This window comes from Desmodus rotundus, chromosome 10 (genome assembly GCF_022682495.2).
Source record: "Desmodus rotundus isolate HL8 chromosome 10, HLdesRot8A.1, whole genome shotgun sequence".
NCBI lineage: Eukaryota > Metazoa > Chordata > Mammalia > Chiroptera > Phyllostomidae > Desmodus > Desmodus rotundus.
The window spans coordinates 85,311,747-85,336,165 of NC_071396.1; the positions used below are offsets into that span (position 1 = coordinate 85,311,747).

General features: G+C 38.6%; 1 protein-coding gene across 17 annotated transcripts in view; it reads left to right on the top strand.

Annotated features, from left to right (window-relative positions):
• The window catches only part of DTNA (dystrobrevin alpha), a 348,472-nt gene that overhangs the window by 277,044 nt on the left and 47,009 nt on the right, over window positions 1–24,419 (top strand). For 11 of the 17 annotated variants that reach the window (XM_053913090.1, XM_053913093.2, XM_071219536.1 and 8 more), the window contains 4 exons: window positions 1,353–1,458; window positions 3,538–3,704; window positions 6,019–6,143; window positions 10,951–11,034. In XM_053913090.1, coding sequence (XP_053769065.1) covers window positions 1,353–1,458; window positions 3,538–3,704; window positions 6,019–6,143; window positions 10,951–11,034 — 482 coding nt within the window. Of the gene's footprint in view, window positions 1–1,352; window positions 1,459–3,537; window positions 3,705–6,018; window positions 6,144–10,950; window positions 11,035–12,386; window positions 12,671–12,745; window positions 12,836–20,134; window positions 20,213–20,762; window positions 20,856–24,419 lie in introns of those variants that run through there. The other 6 variants (XM_045187821.3, XM_024580329.4, XM_045187822.3 and 3 more) reach the window with 3 other exon arrangements.

The following is a 24,419-nucleotide window of genomic DNA, read 5'->3' on the forward strand; positions in this document are numbered from 1 at the left end:
AAACTGGCCATTTGAGTGATGAAATTCCCAAACTTTTAATTGCTTCATTGGAAAAAATACAAGCCACTCCAAGTAACTGTTTTAGAAGACAGAATTACTTTAGGTATATAAATAATGGGAGCTTTAAAAAATATATTATCACATGACTTACACTTTACATAATTTATCTTTTAATACTAATGTTTATATCAATCCTACAAAAACTTTAAAGTATTTAGTATTATGAGGAAAGGCTAAAATTGTGAATATATGTGATTAAAAAAAAGATGAAATAGTACCAAAACAGTTGTCTTGTGAATTACTACTAAGGTACAGCCTTTGAAAAAGCACTATAGCCCTTCAGCACTGAATTTTTTGTCTAAAAAAAAAATAAAACTGTCTCATCCAACTTTATATTCTAATTCAAAATTTCAAATAAAATAGTGATTTTTGCACATAAACGTCATTTTTGTCATTCATTGAATTATAATATCATGTATTAATAGAATTGCTTATTTTTGTTATTTTGAAAGAAATATATACAGGGCCTGGAACAAATAATACCCCTGTATATTACAAAATCTTTTATTACAAAATCATAAGCAGGTAATTCTGTAACATAACAACATCACACTCAAGCACACCATGTGACCTTTTAGGTGAAATGTTCAAATTAAAACTATAGGTGAAATTAAAACTATAAATTATTGTACCCATATTATTACCCTACCAACCACACTCAGGTAGGCGCTCCTTCTGCCAGATCCTGTATATAACACATTCATTTTATACATCAGAAGGGGCCAGGATACTGAGACAGAAGCAGATGGAGTTAAAAGAAGAGATATATAAAGAGAGAAGGGAATTTTTTTTAATGTAGATTGTTGTTCCTCTCAACAGGATTCCCTCCTAAATTTGTACAGCAGAACCATTCACGCTGACCATAAAATATTTAATTACGGGGTTTGAGGAAGTTTGCAAGGGAAGTCACTCTACAGATGTGGGAGACTGACATGGGAGCTGTATCGTGTGCTATGACGCACGGTTGGGTAAACTTTATGGAAATGTCCATTCTTCATCTTTCCTCGTCATTTTCATACTGTCCCTCAAATATGACAGTGATGCTCTCAGAATCGCTTTTCTCCTTGTGATAATATTGACTCAGCTTCAGTGGAGATAATTCAGTTCTGGGTATAAGTATAAGACACAATCAATATTTTAAATCCTGCTGAACTTTACTTCAAGTTCCGTTTGTTTATATATTAGAGGTTAATTGAATGTCTTGTTCCTTTGATCTCAAACTCTATTTGCATGGCAGGTAAATTAAGCTTGTTGTCTGTTCTAAATTTGTGTGGGCTTTTTTTTTAATGCAGAAAAAAGTCACATTAAACGGTTTCTTGGACACACTCATGTCAGACCCTCCCCCTCAATGTCTGGTCTGGCTGCCCCTTCTGCATCGGCTGGCAAATGTAGAAAACGGTGAGTACTTACTACTAAGCTAAGGCAATTTTTTTAATCATTGAAATTAGGTGATCAAGTCTATAGTAATTAAGCCAGTCTTTGTTTTAGGGAAGTCTGTGTAGATGCTCTGAGCTTTGTTTAGGACAGAACTAACCAGTCTTCCTAATCAATAATGCCTTAGAGGTACACTGCAAAATTAAGACTGTCAGTTCTAAAGGCTTATTTGTGTACCTCTCAGTTACAAGTCAGATGTGGCTTAAAGACTTGAAACCACAGAAAAATCCCAACAAGGAATGTGATATTTTCTACTATTTGTTTTGGGTCTGAATTTCCCATATTGGTTTACATTGGCATTGACTACTTCTTCCTAGGCACTCGGCCAGGAATAGGTGGAGGAGAAGGGAAAAAAATTAGATGAGAGAAACTTACTTACTAATCATGTGTCATATGCTCCAAATTATAAGCTTTCAATGGTTGTAGTTATGCCAAAAGTAAAAGTAATGCCAACTTTTGTAATGCGCTTTTTATAAGGGCAAGTATTTCTAGGATAAAGGTAGTTAATATTGATATACCTGAATTTAAATGTAAAATGCAGAGCAAGATTTAAAGAAATTTAAACATGGAACAATTCAGTGCATCTTTCTAATCTTTAGATGTTCTTATTTACTATTCAATTTAAATCTGAGATTTCTCCACACTTAAATAGAAAATAATTTATCCCATATCTCTTCCTCGAATCTTAATGTCTACACATTTCTTTAACATATATTGGAGGTAAAGTTAGCTTAATCTTAAATTCCCATTCATAACTTCTAGCATCTGCCTTTATCACCTCTCTTAGTGAAAAGTTATAAATTTATCCTGCTGTGCTCACAGAGAAGATTTAAAGAATGAATTAACGATGTTCTCTATAGTCACTACCAAGCATAAATTTGTTCTTTATGTTTCCTACTCATCTGCAGAAGCAGAGAGCAATCAAGGTCCAGCTCATACAGCCTGAGTTCATATTACGGTTCGCGGTTCCAGAACTAGTCATCCTGCAATCGTAACGTCCTGATTTCATTCCTCCAGCACAGTGTTTCCTGTTGCAGGAAATTAGTTTCGTAGGCCCTGTCCCAGAGCAGTTGTCTCAAAATTCAGGTTGCCTTCAGCCTTTGCCAAAAGCCAGAAAAGGGAGGATATGCATATTCAGAAGGCAGTGCCTCCAGAACAGATTTTACATTTGCTTTTTATCTTCATTTATTCTTTTCTGCATTGTTTTCCCTGGCTTGTTCGCCAGAGAATAACTTTACCAAAGGCAAGAGTTGTTGCCGTTGTGATTTACTATGTCAGCTCATAGCATATAGACAATTACTTGGATTTGATCATTCATTTGCTTTACATTTTGACTATTTTACCTTTCCTGCTTTAATATTCAAATTTTCTGCCAAAGAAAGTTGTGTTCCCTGGGCTGTCTGAATGAGAACTGAATTTAGATAATATGTGCATCTCTTTGGGCCCTATTCATCGGCCTCTTAGGAAAGAAAAAAAATCTGTTTGTTAAAGGGAGGCAATGTCACTTGTTCACCAAGCCCAGTAAATACTTCTTAAAAAAAGTAATTCAATTCTCTCATCCAGTTTTTCTACTCTCCTTCCATTTCTTTTTCTTTTTCCTCCTTCTCGTTTTCCATTTCTCTAATGTTTGGTCTCTACCCACTGGATAGTCCACTGTGTTCATCCCTCATGCTTCTGAGTCTTCCGGTGAGCTGCACTGGTCTCCCGGAGACAGAGCAGTTTGGGGGAAAGGCAGGCCAGTCTGCAGAATTCATATTCTTGTAGAGTAAGAGATGGGAGTAGGGAGAACAAATGGCCTTACAGAAATCTGTTGTCAAAAGAACACCTATCCTCCATCCCTTTTCATTTCTTCCACCTCCACACATGTGCTTGAAATGGGCAGTGAGATTGCAGGAATAAACATAATGCTTCTCTCAGCCAAACTGTCATCTCAAACCATGGCACACAGCAGGAAAAAAGACAATTCCCATTGGGCTGTGTTCTTCCTTCTTCTGGCTCATACTTTGGTTTTCTTGTTTGTTCTTCACTTACTGTCCCCCTTAGTCTTCCATCCGGTTGAGTGTTCCTACTGCCACAGTGAGAGTATGATGGGGTTTCGCTACCGATGCCAACAGTGTCACAATTACCAGCTCTGTCAGGACTGCTTCTGGAGAGGACATGCCGGCGGTTCCCATAGCAACCAGCACCAAATGAAGGAGTACACATCGTGGGTAAGGCAAGGTCCAGGCAATACTTAAAGTTGTGTGTGTGAGTGTTACCCAGAATGCAAGGGAATGTCAAGGATGGTGACAGTATTGAGGAGCAATTTTAACCCGAGGTCTAGCATTCCTCCCACCCCCATCTCACTGGGATCTCTTACTTATTGTATCTGAACCCAGTATAACTTCCTGCAACTTACAATATAGGAAGACTCAAACTATATTACTTCTTGAAAGATAGGCAATTCAGTACTGATTTAGATAACGACTGAACAGCAAGCACCTTCTGGGACATAATCTCATTTTCACAGTAAGTTAAGGTTCTTTTCAACTTTTGTTTGTTTTCTGTCATTTTTTGTGTTTTGTGGGAATTGCTTACAAATGATTGCTAGTTTCTTTTTTCTTAGATTCTGGAGTTCTTTTAAGAGAGTGACTAAAAAACCAAGGAAAGACGTGTGAGCATGTGGGCTTAATGGGTGCTGTTCCATTTGACTGGTTCGGAAGAGGGGATATTGTGGCAGTATTAGCAAATCATCTTTCCATGAACAGTGCACATGAGCAACTTGCTGAAGGTGACCTGTGAGTGCCTGTCCCTGCGATGGGTATGGTCTCAGCAGCCCATGGCCCTGGGTCTCCAGAACGACTTTGACTCCATGAGCCTGCTGCTCCAATGGTTTACAGTTCGCTGACCCCTGCCTCAGTTAACCTCAAAGGCCAGTCCCCGTGGTGTTGTTCCTGTGCTCTGTGACAGCACCACACAGTGTACAGGCGGCTTTGTGAGATACACCATCAGCCCTACCCACTCCTCTTGAAATAATTCTTCCACAAGAGCATGCAAGTTTTTTTTGAGGTTTTTATTTTCAGCAGTTTAATGTATTTCAATTCAACATACAGTCTTTAAGAGTAACTTCTTTTTCCTTTTTTTAAAAAACAGTATCTTCAGAATATGCACTTTAAATAGGAATGGTCTTTCTAAGAATGACTATTGGGAACTGATATTCAGCGTGAAAATATTAATAGTTCAGCGCCTGTCAGATTCTGAGTTCAAGCAACAGTTCTTCATTAAGTCATTGTAGACTGAGGGCTGCATGCCAGTTCGAACGCCACTGTCACTGTTGGTCACATCCTATGCTGAGGACCGATATACTGACACAGATGATGAGACGCAACTTGGTGCAGAAGATAGAAGAAAGCACTTTCTATTTTCTTATTGTCAACATACTACCAATTTTCAAACTTGTTCTATCCCAGATTCTGGAGAGTTGGTATTACAAGGCTAACCATGTTGGCTGTTTTATGTAAATGCTAAAATCAGACAGGGAGTCTCTTTCTTAGGGGTTGAGGACTCTAACATTACTTGGCAGGGCAATATCTTTATGAAGTCAGATGAGAGTCCTCAAGAAGATGAAGTGGCCCCAATGTTTATGGGGTGAAGAACTTCATTCTGTTACTGTTTTAAGTGTTCCAAGAATTACACCTAGCAAAAACCAAAGGGGAACTTATTGAACAATGTTCCTACTACTTAGCTTTTAAATAATGAGGATGAAAGTCCCGTCATTGTATTTCCAATTATGGGCTCTATGTGTAAAAGAAAGTGAAAAAATTATAAATGGCTTCTCGTGGAGAAGAAAAATCAGGGTGAAGTTTTATTATATGTGATAAATTATTTTTGATAATTTTGGCTGTGAAACTTGAAGATAAACATTCCATCGACCTAAATGAAATACAGGTAGTATGATGCTCAGAAAAGAACATGAACTTTAAATTCTCAAGACTCAGTTGAAGCTGCACTTTTAGTGAGATGCATTCTGCCACACCTGAATCATCTTACACATGGATTCCTGCAAAACCTCTTGCTTATCTTCTTTCTTAAGACGGAGCAATCCTTCTAGAATCAGGTCTGATGCTGTCACCTCCGTGATTTAAACTCTTCATTGTGTCTCCCTGCATTCGAAATAAAGACCACAGTGCTTGATGTAACATATAAGGACTTTAATGATCTGCGTCCTTCTCTCCTCTTCTTCCTCCATCTGAAATTACCTTCCCAGTCCCCTGAGTATTTGTCTAAAGGACTCCTGCTGGCCCATTAAGTCCTAGTTTAGGTGCTCCCATTTCTCACAGCATTGGCTAACACTAAGCAGCAGGAAGGAGGCTGGCACCTTGTTGACTTGTTTACCACTGAGCAAACTCCCTAACTTGGAGTAGATACTCAGAGTTCTTGAATGAGTGAATGAATGAATGATTATCTACTATGAAAGCAAATCATCTGATAAAATGCTACATAAATGTTAGTTGTTATCACCTCTATCTTTCTTCGTCTTTCCAGAAATCACCTGCTAAGAAGCTAACTAATGCGTTAAGCAAGTCCCTAAGCTGCGCTTCCAGCCGTGAGCCTTTGCACCCTATGTTCCCGGACCAGCCAGAGAAGCCGCTCAACTTGGCCCACATTGTGTGAGTACCTCTGCCCTCCACACTAAGAGACATGTCTCTTCATTGATACACATCTGAGTCCGCACAAAAGCAAATTTCATGTCAGTTGTCAGGGACGAAGTTTTAAAATGTAATTTTTTTTTAAGAGTGAATGTAATGTCATTACAATATGTTGTTGTAGAGGTATATAGTACAAGTGCTCAGCTGTACAAGTAAGGTACAGAGCACTGATGTAATTCACCTAGAGATAAAAAAGCATAGTTTTAAAATGTGGATGTTAGTGGAGTTCACTCATTGGAAGCTAACAATCAATGGAATTAGTGTGGTAAGAAAATTTTAAAGCACATTTTACCTTAATGTTATATGTGCTTCAAGTCCCAAATAAAAAGCCCTTTGTTTTATTTTTCTGCAGAGCCAGTCATCTTAAAGATGGCGGCAAACCTGGAAATTATTGTTGTTTTATCCCAAGCTAATAACTTTAGAAGAATCCTAGCTTGTGCTAGGTAACATTAAAGAGGGGGATTGGTGGGAAAAATTATCAGAACATCCAAAAAACAGACTTTAAAAAAATATTCCTCCAAAGTAGGTGTGAGTTTGGTGGAAAGAGGGGCCTGGGCCGGGGCACAGTGCTCCCACCCACCCCTCCTCCTCCCATTCCCTTGGAGCCTCTCTCCAGCCTTGGTGGCCAAGAAAACAGAGGAAGGGGAGTTTTTTTCTTTGATGTTGTCATGGGCTCAAAAGAAGAAAGAAACTCATTTCCTATTCCTAAGCACAGTAAGGAATTCTGTCGTCACCGGTGCCTCAGCAAGCCTCCAGAATAGGTGATTTTCCCTCCTCATAGACTGCCTTTAATTTTGCAAGTTCAGCAGGACCTGTGGCACTGCAGAGCCTATGCTGACACGTTGACATCAAGAGGTGGGCTGATCAGGCCTACCAATATTAGGAATTCAGCAATGCCAAGTTCATGATTCAGGCAGTTCAGAATATGACCCATAAGTAGCTCTGTGGTGGGCCTGAGACCTTATGAAAGCAGTAACTCTTTCGTCTGATGGATCTAAGCAAATACCATCCAATGATTTGTGCGGTGGCATGTCCGTGAACTTTGTATAAATCCTACAGGGCTTTGTTTGCTGTGGTCCCAAGGGGCTGTGAGGGTTCACTGTCCTCAGCAACACACAGTCTCGAGGCTCCTGTTGCTGGCATAGACTAGGCATCCAAAAACTAATGTAAACTGAATCTGTAGAATATGGTTCACTATTTTTGGAAATTTTGCTCCTAAAAATAAGCCTTCAGATAAACCAGGGGTAAATAAATACAGAGTGTTCCCAAGGGCCAACCACGTTCAGAAAATGACTTCATGTGAGCTGTTCTTATGAAGGTCTCAACTTTCCCTCCCAAAGCCAGAGATGATCACTAAACTGTTAATGAATGAACAAAACGAAGTGAGGGCAAGTCTGTGCTCTCTATGCTTTGCCACAGACCCACCTTCCACCAGACCTGCCAGGAGTGTCACCTCTGAGTGCGGCGTTCAACCAGAACTGCTGGATATAAGAGGGACTTGGGATGTGAATGGCCTAGCCCTCAGAGCTTTGCAGTAGAACAGAATTAGGGTGCTGCTTCCCACCTCAAGAAAGAATTAGGAGATGAGGCAGTGTAAAATCAAAGTCAGTTTCACAGTCAGTCACCCTGAAGTACCACCTAGCACGGGGACTCGTACTCAAGCTGGCTCAGGATTGGGGTTGGGGAGGGTGTTCTTTAATTGGCTGTGTAAAAATTTTTTAACTTTATAGTAGCAATATGATCTGATGCGTTATTCACTCAACTAAATGAGGACAATCTCTGCACAGTTTGGGTTCCATGGAGAATTTCAGGATTCCCTTAACATTCTACACAAAATATGCCCTTTTTTCCTGTGAAATGTTCTATATATTGAACTGGATTCTCAAAAGAGCCCTTGAATCAAAATAGTGATCTATCCTTGCTGTTAATATATTTTTCCAGGGTGAATGTCTTAATTTAAAAATTGTGAAAAAAATATGTAATTACTGAAATAACATAAGAAATTCTGGATGCGGAATGTTCAGTCTACATTAGAACAGGATATTGTTTCTATTTCTGGCTTTAGACATTTTTCTCTCTGCTTGTTATTGAAATGTTAATGCCCTAAATAGGCATCCATGTCTTATTTTCTTTCTTTTTTTTTTTTGGAAGGGGATACCTAAGGTTTCTAATTTTAAAATATGCGGTTCACTTAGCTATTCTAAATTATCATAGACACAGGATGGCCACTTCAGCGGGTGACATTTTGGTGTTTTGGCTTTTGTGCTTAGCTAGCGTATTGCTTGTACATGTTACCACCATGATTAACAGTCTCTATTCTATTCAATTCTTTGCTGCCCAAAGTGATACTTGGTAAGTAGTTCAATAGTCCCCAGTGTACTTATAAAGATTTATCATCATAATTATAAGTGCTTATGAGACACAAAACTAGTTTAAAACTAATTCTGCCTCGAGCTGAACACTTTCAGTTTATAAGAAGAATGCCAGTTTTATAAAAGTGCCTTCTGCGAAGATGTCATCCAGGAAGCAAACCTTGCACTAGGCCCCTGTGGCTTTATCTCGTGGAGCTATTTCTTTTTTATAAGAGTAAATATGTTTAAATTTCCCAGTGGGACCTATTTATTAGATAAGGTAACTTGTCACTTGATTATGGAGGAAATAGGAACTTTAATCTTTATGAAAGTCAACATTTGGTCCCAAGGGTAGCCATTCTGTGTCCCAAGTTCAGCATTTTTATAATGAACTTTAAATCTGAAGCTATTTACTAATACACTACAATTTTCCACTTTGCAGTGACCAGGTTTAATAAAGTAAATTTACCAGGCTAGTTAAAAAGCATTCTAAATCTACTTTTCTCATTGCCTAGAGATAGAGCAAGATGGGAAAGTTTTTTAAAAAAGACAAAAGAAATGTTGGTCAAGTTGATTTTTTTCAATTGTTGCTACAATGTAAGATATTTCATTCTGTTTACTGCTTTAAAATCTGAAATACCTGACTTTTGAAATTCACAGAGGACATTTGTATAAAAATAGCATCCTTCTTGTAAAGTGAACCCATCCATTCAAGGCAAAATTAGTTTTAAACTAGCCTCAGGCAACAAAGCTATATCCTAACTCTGGCTGGTGTGGCTCAGTGGATTGAGTACAGGCCTGCAAACCAAAGGGTTGCTGGTTCTATTCCCAGTCAGGGCACATGCCCGGGTTGCGGGCCAGGTCCCCAGTAGGGGGTGCATGAGAGGCAACCACAGATTGACATTTCTCTCCCTCTCTTTCTCCCTCCCTTCCTCTCTCTCTAAAAACAAATAACTAAAATCTTTCTTTTTAAAGCTATATCCTAGATTAGCAATGCAAGACTCCAAGATCGTTTTCAGAATTTTGGCTAATATGTTTAGAGTAGATGAAATAGTGAACCTGCTGTTTTGACCTCATCCAACAAACAGTATGTCAGCAAATTCTCAGAACACAATTGAGCCCCAGGTACTAGGAACCAAAGTTCTGATGAGTTTTTGTATATAGTACTGACATTTTAAAACCTGCATAGCATCATAGTCATTCCCATTAAATAAATTGCAGTAAACAAGTCTACCTTTTTCCTAGAATCTATTGTAGAATACAAACTAACTCTGATTCCCTAGGATAAAGAATTCAACCATTACAAATTTGGCTCTTGATCAAGCCAACAACACAGACTCTACAGGCCACTGTAATTAATGTTTCATCTTCAAATAATTCTACAGTGTCAAACTCAAATATAGAATTACAGTGAAATCAAAATTTCTTCTGACTCAGAATGATACCCTGCCTCACCCTCCATCCTTTAAACTGTAAATCCTGTCTCAATTTCCCATGGATTATCTTACCATGGACCTAAAGTCGGACTAAAAACTGCTTGGAGATGAGAGGGGGATCACAGCTCTATGGTTTTACCCAGACTAAGACGTTAGCGATGGGGCAAAAATGACGAGAGGAAATGTAAAACAACACAGGGAATGACAGTTGGCATTTGGGCTCATGACAATTTTGAGGAATGGTCAACCTATTTTCTTCTCTCATCACATGAAAAAAAGTGAAGTTTGTGGGACACCTTGCACCATGTGCCCTGTTATCTGGGCCATCCAATAACAGGAAGTCAGTAAATACTTTGTGGTGCTTAATCACATCTTCATTTACAAGGAAGAGCAAGTAAAGTGCGAGATGATTTTATAGCTGGGTCCCTCCAGACTGGATGTGTCGGGAGAGGACCATTTTCGTGGAAACACAGGAAGAAGTTTCCAAGCCTTCAGAAATCTTCCTTTTTACAAGAAGATGTAGATTCTGATCATTACCAATTTTCAGAGCTTCTCCCTTTAGAAGGCAGTAAATGTAAGGCTGCCTCAAAGTGCTCACCGAGGCTCAGAGCTCATGCATCAACATCCGGGGGTGTCCAGGATCATCCTCACCATGTTCACTTGAGATGCTGTGTTCTCAGAGAAATGTAACTTTATGAACATGGACAACAGTGAGGTGATTGCTGGGGGGAGGGAGGTATAAAGGGACTAAATGGTAATGGAACAGTAATACAAAAAATACAATAGAGATTTAATTGAAAAAGGAAATGTAACTTTAAAACACTCAAAGAATGTAACTGAAAAATGTAAAATTTTGTGTTGATCCTAGGTTAAGATAGAACTCTGGTCCTCCCGCCCCCTCTCCCTCAGGAATGGTAGCTAGCTTTTAGTCTGTGGCTTCTACTTGTTTTAACTCTCCATCCACACTGTATTTTGTCTTAGGCCACCCAGACCTGTAACCAGCATGAATGACACCCTGTTCTCCCACTCTGTCCCCTCCTCAGGAAGTCCTTTTATTACCAGAAGGTAAGTTCCAGTTCTATTGTATAATAAACCCTCGGTTTGGTAATGAGCCTTGATTCTATGGCAAGAAAAACATTCTAGTGTAAACCAAGAGTGGAGGCCTATTGTTAGAAACTAATTAAGTAAATATCTGTCGCATGTTTTCAATTTCATTCATTTGGATGCATTTAAAGAGGAATAGGATAGCTTCGGGGATTAAAGTCCTTTCTGAAAACTTGAATTTATAGTGCACCCACAGTAAGAATGTAGAATAAGTTTATACTTCACCACCGACACACTTGCATTCTCTTCATTGAGAAAGCCACTTTCATAACACTTAGAAAGGTCCATTTAAGCCGGGAAATTGGAATTTCAAGATGCAGTGAATAATTATGATGTACAGTCTGAAACATCTCTGGATTCAAAGCTCCAGATATAAAATCTTCTTCTTGGTGAACCTTGTAGTTCCTGAGGGTAGAGACTGAAGTCCAAACTCGGAAATGTAGTTTCCACATAAGTAATTTCATGGATAGTAACAAGGACTTAAACAAAAGGTGGATTATGTATCATCTTTTTTAACAAGATCCATTCCCACTGTGAGCAAAGAACAGGTGAATCCAGTACTTCTTTTAGCATTAACATTACAAATATGCAGGGTCAAGAGTTGCTCATTTGATCAAATATCACAAATAAGGCACCAGAGAATTATTTTATAAATACAAGGAGAAGGCTCACAGGAAAGCAGAGACAAAGGTAAGGATAATTGGAGTGAGTAATTGAACCTAAGATTTTCAAATGCCTTTCAGTAGGGAAAAAAATACAGCCTCATGTTTTACAAAATGAATGTAATCAGTGTTTTCCCTGAAGAGGTTTCTGAGATACCAGTTTCACTGTAATATCCTGGTACGTTCTAGTGAGGATTTGAAGACTCAGAGCACTACTGTTTTCCCCGTGTTCCTGTACTTGCCCATCAGCAGGAACCTGAGATGAAGATGTTCCCCATAACTGTAATGAGCAGAATAAATGGAATGTTCACGGTGTTTCCTTCCTGTAAATTAAGCAAGTCTGTATTTAGCAAGTGGAAATGAAGACACAATTGCACTACAGAACCCCCACAGTGAAATCACATGGCTAGGCCCTCGGTGTGTTTCTCTTAGCATTTCTTTTCAAAACCACCAGCAAATGCAACCATCTTTTCTAAAACAAAATCATAAACTGTAAAGTCTATAAGAGACATGGGCCTTTGCATCTGCCTAGAGAAGATCCTGCATGATGTTAAGAAAGATGTTGTGCATTTATTAGGAAGCTCTGCATTCTGCAAATGCCAAGCAGAGATAGACTCCATCCTTACTGAAGGTCATTTTATATCATTTCAGCTCGGACGGTGCTTATGGTGGATGCGTCTAGATGGATAACATGGCTTCCTCTACTCTAAAATATTCCTATAATACTTTGAGCTGTTCTGGTTCCTCCAGGGTGCATGGTACCTATTAACCCAAAATATGATCATTTCCCTTTTTTCCCATTTCCAGTCCTTTTGGAATGTTCCCTGTGAACCACAGACACATTGTTTAAAGTTTGCAGTTCATCCTTTCACCTCGGAGATTGGCCTCTGGTGTCTGTTTTAAGGGTGCTGTTCAATAAAGCTGTGTACACTGAACTTCTTTCCTCTCTGAGTGGGCCTTGCTCTGTCTGTGGGAGGTTTTAATGAGATCTCATTGTTTGACTCCCTCAGGGTACCTGAGGGGATAAGTGCATCCAGCCCTGTGGCTGAGGAGCATTCGCTTATAAAGCTGTATGTAAATCAGCTTGACCACTGTGCATGGTCAGTATCCCAGCCCCGAATCACTAACCATAGTGGCAGTTCCATAGCTAGACTGCTAGTCATTCTGTTCCATCACTAAAGTCCTTGGTGTGTGTCTCAGGCAAGATAGAGGTCTTCTGGGCTTTCATGAGACTCCATTGAGAATTTCCAACTTGAGCTGGACTTCTCAGCTCCTTCCTCTCTTTTCCACTTATTTTATTGCTCCCATGGCCTCATACCAGTATGTCTGAGATACGTATCTATGAAGAGGACCAGGCTGGATTTTCTTCTTTTTTTCTTTGCACGACCTAGGTGGTGATTTCTTAGACTCTCGAATGAAAGAGCCTCTTGGAATGACAATGAGCACTAACTGGGTGAGGCCAGGACAATGTCGCATGGCTGGACCATATCCCAGTAAAAGACTTGAGGACTGTTGACACCTTTCCGTCCCACTGGGACTAGGCCATGTTCTCCCCAAGGCAGAGCAGTCTGATTCCTATTGTAGTAGCAATTCCAAAATGAATATCATACTATTAATGCTTAATTTCTATCACCTGATACTGCTAGTGGTAATCCACTGTTTGTTTCTTAACCGTGTTCATACACTAAATTTGATGGAAACCCACAATGCCAAACATAGGTATAAGTTAAAGGTCCTGTTCTTCCTATGATTGGAACTGAACCAAATAAATGTACCCTGGAGCCCTGCCCTCCGTCCTGCCCCACACCGACCTCCCCTTTTAAAATGAGATAAAACCTAAACAAGCCAAGAATGTGCTAATGGGTGTTAAGAAGGCAGAGAAGTTTGCCATGCAGATATTTTATTTACGTGACAGTCTTTTGTGACAAATCTTAGAAAGATAAAGCAGAATGAGGATGAGCTGAAATCAGCACTCCAGAATTCTCATCACAAACTCCCAGCATTGATCAGGTAGAGTCCTTTACAAGCACGTCACTTTGATCTTCAAAGGGCACTAGGGTACATCTTTGAAGTCTTTTGACATCTTAGTAATCTGACTCGCACAGATTTGTAAGTGTACAACACTGGTTACCACCACCGTCTGCTGCATCCTCTCTTCTTATATCCACCTCCAGTTATATACACGATTCACTTTTCCCTTACCTAAGAGAAAAGGGGGAATTCTCAAAGGCACTCTCCCTTAACCCTTTGAAGTCTGTGTTTGTGTGTGTGTGTGTGTGTGTTCAATGCTGGTTAGCAATTATATAGAATGTTGGTCAAATAACATAATTCATGGACTAATTCACCTCATTCATTTTCTTGATCATAACTTTATCCCTAAACCTAGATTGTTTTCCTGTAAATGCATTAATTTATAGCAAAAAAGTGGCTGGGTCAATAGAAATCCATCACTACCACTAGAAAAAGAGCTCCAAGAGCTGTGTATAGTGTAGCAGCGACATTATCTGAGCTTCTGAAATATATCCTGGCACTGTTGCAAATATTATAAGCACTGATACAAAGCCAGGTCCAGAAGGTCCTTTCTTCCCTCCACCGTCCACAGCACTGTGCGTCTCCGTATCTGCCATCTTTGTGGGTAGGTATCATGCCTCCTTTGTAAAATCTTAATTATCTCACCAAAATCCTTGCCTAGGTTATGTGAGAAAGTTAACCAATCTTTCCTGTAAAATGAGTTTCTTTAATTATGTCTGTCTTCTTTATTAGCCACATTAAGGATGCTCTGAAAGTTTGAATAGTGAAATTCTTCTACCCCCAATGTTAGAAATATCTCATAAAGTTTTCACAGATATTTCAATAGATTTCTATAATGAAAACCACCCGGAAAAGGAATCAAGTTGGCTATGATATATAGCACCTAGCCAGATGTTAGCACCCTTCCACATATTAGAATTGCTTCAGTCATAGACTATGATGACCACAATTTAATATGGTGTTTTCTGATTTGTCACAATAACATTTGGTTAATTTCTTAATATTGTGTTAGGCTCAGTAGTGCCTGTGGGGAAGGCACACCACCCAGCCCAAAGGCTTCCCAGATCCCGATTCCCACCAGTGGAACAGCCTTTGTGAGTTACTTTTGTTGACTGATTAGTTGGTCAGTTGGTAGATTGGTTTGAGTTTTCAACCACAGAAAGGCTAATTACTATGTCTTTTTCAGTTTTTTCAAACACTTTGCTTAAACAAAGATTCTTTACCTAACAACCCAGATTATTAATCTGACTTAAAATGTTCAAACTAAACTTTAAGCATTTGTGCTTTGGCAATCAAAAGTGAATAGAAATAAAATTGAGGTACAGAATTCAGCCTTTGATACGAAAATCAAAGTTTTCTTCATGGTTAATTTTTTCTAAGATTAAAGCCCATCTTTTTCAATAAGAAAAGTAGATAAATTTATAAATCAACATCATAAAACAGATAAACATACATCAACTACCCTGAGGATTTCTTTTTTTTTTTTTTTTTTTTTTTTTACAGAGAGGGAAAGAGAGGGAGAAAGAGAGGGAGCGAAACATCAGCTTGTAAGAGATACATCAAATGGTTGCCTTTCACATGCCCCAACTGGGGACCTGGCCTGCAACCCAGCCATGTGCCCTGACTGGGAATTGAACCGGTGACCCTTCGGTTCAGAGGCCAGCATTCAATCCACTCAGCTATGCCAGCCAGGGCTGCCCTGAGGATTTCTTCACTCTGTTCACACTTTCTGGCCATCTTATCCGAAATTTTATGAAATTTGAAATAATCACTCTCTGCTGATATTTCTTTATTCCGTGTCGCCCCAGGGCTGCATCAATATGCTAGATTTTTTCAAACTTGAAATAAGCCAGTCTTTACACTGAGCTCTGTTTCCTACACTAAAATGTTAGGGCATAATTCAAACTGCTGTCACCTCTCTTCTTCACTTCAGCAACTTCTACTCCCTTAGTAGAGTTGCTTTGGTTGTTGTCTGTGCATGCTCTGTACCCAGCCAACTTTTCTAGAGGCTCTCTTGGAAAAAATACAATTGTTGTGGCTTGATGATGTCTGGGGGGAAACACAGTAAATGTAGTGAACCCAGCGTAAGGATTCTTAGTATTTCTTCCATGGTATCTGCTTAAGATGGTTTGACTTTCATGCCAGCTTGAACTGACGACAATTAATTATCCCACCGAGACACTAAACTACCTTTTATGCTTGTTTGTTGATTTGCATGTGGCAGATACTTTATGTTTCAGATCATAGATGTTGAAAGCTAGAATAGGAAAGGGAAACACAATTTTTCCAGATGTTATCTCCTAACAAAACTGATACATATTCTCTTCTCTATTATGCCTAGACTATGTTAATTACAGTGAGAAGCAAAATTTTATTCACACTGATAGTCACTTAAGGAGGGAGCCAACTTTACAAGTTATTCTTCGCAAGACCAAACACCACACAACTTTATTAATTATTTGAAACCAATAAAAATGAAGATATATGTTTTTAGTTTGCCACGGCTCAGTATTGTGTTCCTGTTAACCATCGTATTCACAATTATTGCACGCGACATGATTTATTTCTGTAGTACTGTTGCTCTGTGAGACAGCATCTGACTTTCATTTGAACCCCTTTATTTTCACATTCAATAACAGAAAAATATCTTTGACCAGGGCTAAAATAGTAATCCAATATAAACAGAGAGGGGTTTTTAAAAATATATTTCAGATTTCAAACCCAGGGAGCTTTTATATGTAGTTTTGTTATCTTAGAACGCGCCAAAAATGTTTGCACTTACGCAAAATTACTGGCGTCAGTTGTCAACCTTCAAAACTAAAGGGCGAATTTAAATAAATAAATATGAAATATTTTTAAATTTCTCCATCCTTCCAGAACTATTGCATCTGTGCGTGTGTGTGTGTGTGTGTGAAAAATTTTGGCAAGAAGGGCATTTATCTTTATATATACTATTTTCTAAAGGTCTAAAGAGGAATTGGCGAGAAAATAGAGACTTTTTTTAGGAGACAAATAGTCTAAAGGAATATTTCTGTCCCTTTTTTTTCCAGCAAAACACATAAACTTCAAAACGTACCTCATCTTACCCCCCAGGGTATGATTGTCCCCTCATTACTGATAGTACATGTGAAAGGATGTGCTTATACATGGGCACGGGCCTGGTAAAAAAAAAAATGACAACAATAAGAAAAAAGATACATATGCATACAATTTTAGAGGTGGCAGCCTTGCTCCTCCTTGGGACTCATATTACTAAAGATTTACCACCCATGGTCAAGGGGAGTCCCAAGTAGTTCCCATTTCAGGGCTTAAAAGGAAGGGTGCATTTTGGTGTGAAGACAGGGCATAGGGAAGACGCAGAAGCTTTTAGAACTAGACGTGTGCAGAAGCCCTAGTTTCTTGGTAAGAACAGACATTCCAAAGCCCACAATGAAGTAGACACATCGCCCAAATTCTCCAAGCAAACTGCCAAGCTACATAATGAAAGTTTAAAAATCTAAATTATTCTACAAAATATCATGAGCATACATTGCTTTGAAGAGATCATAGTTAACAACATAATGTCACTGTTTTCACAACGACTCAGGAAAAAATATTTTGTCTTTGGCCCCTTTCTTCAAGCTCCTTAGATGCTGCAAAAGAAGTTCTGGTGAAGGTACTTCACGTGGAAACTCTTTACAGACCCAAGTGTTAAGTGAAACCTGCTTCCCCATCAACTCTTTAAGTTCCTAATCCATTTCATTTTGAAAGAGTGGTTGTTTTTTGTTTTTGTTTTTGTCATGCCCTTGACTTCCTCTCTCCATGGTCCTATTTTTGGCTTTCCAGAAATAAGTCACGAGGAGCAGAATTTAAGGCTCGGTTTTGGAAGTGCAGAAACTATGTGGACTATGTGGACGCTGAGTATCAAAACTCAGAAGTATTTCTGGCACTAGAAACTGAGAGCAGTAGCCAAACAAAATAAATGGTTGATTTCCACAAACTCATAAATGCAGATAGCACCATCCCCATATTTTCCAAGAAAACTGATTCCCAACAATTCATGTGCGAATGGGATGGAATGGGAAAGGACTTAAACCAATACTGGCAAGGGCCAATGCAAAGAAAATGACAACAAAAGAAGAGATGTGTATGCAGAGACTAACCGCTTATCCTCCTGAGGGAGGAAGGGACTTGGGAAGGAGAAGAAAAAGGAGAGGAGAGACAGATGAATGGAGTAGATGGAGAGAGGGGCCCAAAGACTTGGAAAGAAAGAAAGAATGAGGACACTAAAGGAAAATCTGGGCAACTGCTCCCTTCCGGCCCTGGCCCCTGCACCACCCCGATGTCGGCAAGGCCCCTCCATTGCTGGTGTTAGCCAGTGGCCAAGTGTTGGGACGGCCTTTCTGGGCTTTACTGACATATCACCATCCTCTCGTAAGGTTCACCAGAGTAACTTGCAGCAAATACAGCCTCTGATAGATCCTCCTGAATTTCTTTTCTCTGCTGGTCTTCTCTTCTTGTGCATGCAATATGGGAAGGTGTACCCATGTCATTATAATTAAGCTTTTGATTTAGAAAATATTGCCATAATTTCTGGGAGTCCAGGAGCAGAAAAGCATAACAAGGCAGGGAAATTGTTTGATTTGGAGGGAAGAATCACTGACTTGTCACACAGTGTGTTGAGTGGTTTTGCAAGAATCTGAAATCACTTATAAAATAGGTACATCGATCTTGAGTTACAAGAAAAAAGTTGGGGTTGGTAACTAGGCGGCAAGGAGACTGTAGCTACTGGATAGTGGACATGCTTCAGGAGACAAGGTTTGCAGTGCTACATTGGTGGGCTAATGGGAAAACTCCAACTACGATGGCTTTAAAGTGGCTACTTGGCCCTGATGGGCAGGTGTCATAGTCTTAGATGGTGGAGATCAGTACACTGAAAAAAATTTCTTTAAGTTCACCAGGAAAATAGATTCTCCTAGAACATTAATCATTTCATTTTTAAAGTCAATATTGTGTGCAGTTGTACTTTTTATGTATAGCAATTCTTTGTCGGGATTCCTGAAAAGTGGGGTGAAATCATTGCATTCAACAAACTTGACTGCCTCCTCTCTGCCAGACAGCTTCTTTATAGATCAAATTTGATTTTAAATTTACCAGAAGCTTCACTGCTTAAGGAATCTTGTAGTATAGAACAAGAATTCCAATTACAGTGTGCATAATTCTAATATGGTATTCATTTATAAATTTTTATTGTGTTTCGTGGTCTGAAAGAGTGGTACTTTGTAGTAAAACCTTAAAGCTTACAATTAAAGTTTTTTAAGTTTTAACTACTTTATAAGCCATACCTATATAGAACTTGAAAAGATTGGAAAGTTTGTGAAATATCATCATTTCAAGCCCAGTAAATAAAAGCTTGTTACTCCAACAAGGTCAGACAGTTAATTTTGTGTTCTCCATGAAGGGATGGGGGATGGACAGAATAGATTTAAGTATACCTGTGTTGCAGGGAAAATTCTTAACCTACAAAGGAGCGAACTCTCTTTAAGCACATCACAAGTACATTTGTAATATGAAAAATTAATACCATATTTCCCAAGGAAGCATGCGGATTAATGACAGTAGATCTTGGGTGACTTTGGCTTGGCCACACTTACTATTACTCATATTTCTATCTGTCCTTCAATAAAACTACATTTTAAACTTGTAAAGCTGTCATTTAAATTACTAAGTGAGTGTTCCTCCCAAGGAATCTAAAAATGGTAAGAATTTGCTATATTGATGGGATTCTGTGCACCCACTGCAGATACAAGGAATATGAATGTGTATTTATAAGGCTAAAGGATTTATTTCTCAGCTTCTCTGAAAGTTTTCTTTACAGTTTCACAGCCAAGGTTAGGTGACTTGTGCTTAAAGTAGTAAAGCACAGCAATCTAATAAGACAGCAATCTCAAACTAGGTAATTTTCAAGTCTCTATTCAACATAGAAAGTTGGAGAATATAGGGAAGGCTGGAGAGATAAACTTCTTGACTTACATATAGAAGCTGACAGGATTTAGTGAACCATTGGACTGTTGACATGATTATCTGTGATGAACAATGAATGAATTTTCCTTATGTCTAGGTATAATACAATCTATTTGTTAAGCACGTAGCGGAGGTCAAACCTGGAACTGTGGTGTCTTGTGTAATTATAATTGTGGTTCTCGGGCCAGGTTTCTACTCCTAGTTCAACTCTGTGGAAATCTGAAAACATCTTGAACATTTCAAAATAATGAGAGAGCTGTCCAAACGGATCTCGGATCTAGACTTGGGCGTTTCTGTTGCCAGTTCTATTCTTGAATGCATTACTGTGTTTACGCTCTTCTTGGCTTTCCCATCTTATTAACTAGCTCTCCTCCCAAGGACAGTGAAGTAGAGCAGAACAAACTACTGGCTAGGGCTGCTCCGGCTTTTCTGAAGGGCAAAGGGTAAGTTAAACCAGAGTATGCTGGCACCCTGAATTAACCGAACTAAAAACGGAGATTTCTTTTGTCAACATGCTTTGTGTGTGAAGGGCCATCTTTGATTTAGTGAAAGCAGCTCCATTATAACCCCATTAATAGCACCAAGTAGTTATTTTGAGTAGAAACATCTGTGTTTTTATTCACTTTCCCTGATTTACTTTTTTTTTTAATGACTAAGCTTTAGATTTGATTTTCCAAAAGCTACTTAATCTTTGCTTGCAATGTGTTTAATGTACAGTTGAATTTCTTGGTCTTAGTGGTGTGAAGAATGCAAATCTGTTTTTTTATAAGTTACTTTACCTACAGAGAAGTCTGTATTTTTAAAGGTACCGAGATGCAACTGTGAATTCCATTGCTTGGATTTTGCTTGTGTTTTTTATAGACAGCACTTATCTTTCCTTCATTTGCTTGGTTTTCCAAATGCCTTTTTACCACAAGTGCATTCCTACCTGCTCTGAGTCTTTCTATCCGCCACTCCTAACAACGCCCTTTCTTTCCTCCCACCCTGTTTCAGGATTCAGTACAGCCTCAGTGTGGCAGACAGGCTAGCTGATGAACATGTTCTCATCGGGTTGTATGTCAACATGCTCCGGAACAATCCTTCATGGTTAGTGCAGGTTTGGCTGCTTGACTGTGCGTGGAGAGGGGAATAGTCTCATCTCTTGACAAGCAGTCTCAGCAAGGAGCAAAGTCACTGGATGCCAGGGGTGTCACTAAGGCACTGTTTAACTGATTCAATTAAAATTTCTTTTGTAACATCATCAATGGTTTGGGTATTTCCCATTAATGTGCCATACAGTTCATATCCTTGTTCATATCTTAGCTGCAGGGATAACTTGTGTAAATGGGCACCATGCTAAGCCTTAGCATTCAGGTGGATGCAGTCGGTGGGTCCCACAGTGGGCTCTTTGTTACAAGTGCTATGTCAAATTACCGCACAATGGTGATGCAAAAATAATTTGTCTTTTTCCCAGGGCACATATGTTTCTGCTGATTTGGAGAACAATGCTGCATTCACTTATGAGAGAGGTAGAAAGGAAAAAAAGTTATGGTATGGGATCATACCCATGAAATCATTTCCTCAACAAAGATTGCCTTGTAACTTTTACTTACAAATATTTCTGGGTAGCCATTCTGATAAAGCGTGTTTTCAAGCCCCAGAATAGGCAAATCCTGCTTTCAGATGTGTTAAATGTGTGGATTCAGATAGCCCTATGTATTGGGATAAAGGCATCTATAAAGTTTTACTCTTTCTATTTTAATTGTGACATAGGAGTTTCCTGCCATTGGTTAGTTACTGTTTCGATAATAAATATACATTTGCAATTTGAATGACAGTAAATGGGCAGACTATATAAATTTCATACATTTCAGGCTAGTTTAGACCACTGTTTTACAAATATGTTTAGCAAACCAGTTCCTTAATAACTCTATTTTGCTTAATAACTCTAATTTTCTCTGAACTAAGGGCCCGTGGCATTTTTTTTTTCAGTTGTAACTATTAAGTGGGCCACTGGGTTAAACTGTCTTTAAAACAGCTGGTCCCCCTGATCACCACTAGTTCACGGAAAGCATACCTCCAATACTCAGTGCTCATCGCCCTCACGGCTCAGTATTGTTAGCCACTTCTTTATTTCTAGAACAGTCCTCCCTTGACTCTTTCCAAAGTTCTTTCCTATCCCTGCTTCTGATGCCTTAGAATTATTTTTTTGCATAATTAGTACACTAGATGATTTTAGGTGATTTGCTGATGAACATTTATTTAATAGTTACATATTTATCTTAATTTGTATATTTTTTAAAATATAACCAGCATACTAGTTCAATTTTATATTATTTTCCACTCTTTCAGGAAATAAAAATGGACTCTTCTGCTAAGCCCATCTCTTTGTTCAGATTTTCTTAAGCTTGTAAATCAAACAGTTCCTCTTCTTTCTCACATCTCAGCCTCTCAAAACTATAAGTGGAAAGAGTGATTGCTTTAATCTTATTCCCAATAGTTTGGTTCCACAATATTATATGGTGGCTGAAACAATAAAACTAAAAATACTGAATTACAAAAAAAAAAAGTATGAGTAATCTTTAAAGAAAAATAGTCAATATAGACTTAATCATGTCCGAAGACAATGATGTGATCTCACACCGTGTCCTCTGCCCCATAATTCTAAACATACTCTGGTTATTTCTATTACTTTTCTTTGACCTTTTCTTAATTAAAGTTGTAACACAGAAATCTCCAAAGAGGAAAGCTCAGTTTGACACCAGCAGGCCTCTTCCCTACTCAAGTGGTTAATCACATTGACTTGACGGTCACTTAAGACCATGAAACTGTCTCAGCAGAGACACCTTACATCTACTTGATGAAAGCGAGGTGTGATTTGTATTTTGAAAACAAAGCAGAATTTAAGGCTAATCTATGAAGCGGACTCCATTTTAATGGCTGCTGCCCTCCATATTTCTCATAGCTTTTTTCTGTCCTTAAAAAATTCCAAGTCATCTTTTAAATGTCTCATTTTTCCTTCTCTTTTCTTTCTGTTTAATTAGATCCTAACAATTCCCCACACCAGCCACATTATGTAAGTAATACAATGACCTCTCACCTCCTTTGTCATCATTATAGCTATAATCTTTACCATCACTCAACTGTGGTGAGATATATAATGCTAATAATCATAAGAGCTACCTTTTTTAAAGTGCTTGTAAAAGCTTTATTTATGTGAGGTTACATAAATTACATAATAATACACAAGTTACATAACTCTACATAACTAATTATATTTACTATTTATATTTTATAAATTAATTACATAATTATTCACATAATTTCCCCTAGTCCTTCACACAAGCCTATAGAGTAGTTACGATCATCCCCTTTTTATAGATAAGGAAAGGTATCCGTCGTGAGAGTTACATGACTCCCCATAATCACATGGCTACTGAACAGTGGGGCAGGGAGTTGGTCATTAGCCACTTGATTCCAAGCTCATAACCACAGGCATAGTGCTTATTATAAAACCTCCATAAGTGTGTGCCCTCCAGGAAGCTTTCACGGACACTCCTGCACACTGCGTCCGCCATGTATTTATTTCCTGGAGTTGCATATCCCACAATATTGCTTTATTGTATTTTAACAAGTATTTGGAGCACATTCTAGTAGTAAGAATGGTGGTTGTTAATTAAGTTACAATTTATGTATTTAGTTCTATTTTCTATGTGTTGTGATTTTGCATTGTGATTGTAAGCTTCAAAGGGGCTGGAGTTTTGTCTTTGGTCTCTTGTATCTCATCACAGCAGCCAGAATATGAATAAATTTTACATTGATGAGGAGTTTCAAACATTACAGAGCCCTTAGTTTGCCCATCAACACCCTGTCAGTTTAGATAATATTATTTCCATTTGACCGATAAGAAAATGAAAGCTCCAATACATTAAGTGACTTACCCAAGGTCACATGCTGGCAAGGGCTTGCACACAGGTCCTAGTAGCCATTCTTGGTTAAACAGTTTGTTTTCATAATCATTCATACATGCTCCTGATTCACTCTTTGTGGGGCTTTCTGACCCAGATTAACAGGGAAACTGACTCATTTTTAAATAGTAAATAGTTGTAAATAGCTGCTAAATTAATGTAAAATTAATTAAATAATTAAATTAATTAAAATTATTTGTGAATATTTGCAAGTAGCTGCTAAATTAAAGAATCACGTCTGTGTTATTGTTGGCTATGATGTCAAAGAAGCCAAATAAATAAACTGTAGCTCAAGGGAGAATTTCTGCTGTCTTCCTAATTCAGTGAAGTTTTAAAAACCTCGATGTTTTTAATCACTTTCTCCAATTGGGGAAAAGGGGCATCAAAATGCCATACAGTGGGGGCTTTCTCTGCCTTTCCCTAAAGCTACCAAATGCCTGGGCTTGCTAGTGGTTTATAAGGACTGACTGTGGCAGGCAGACCAAAGGATCAGAAGCCGGCCCAGAACTCTAAACTCTTACCATAATTATATCCTTGATACTTATCATTCAGAAGCTGCCAGCATATTTCTCTCCCCTTCTAAGGGACAGAGGGGCATGTTTAAGGCTACAGTCTATACTTTGATGCCGCAATCAATTGTTGTCCCTAGTTAGACCCCTGATCTCACATAACCAGGTTAAAATTTCTTCTGCATATAAGTTTT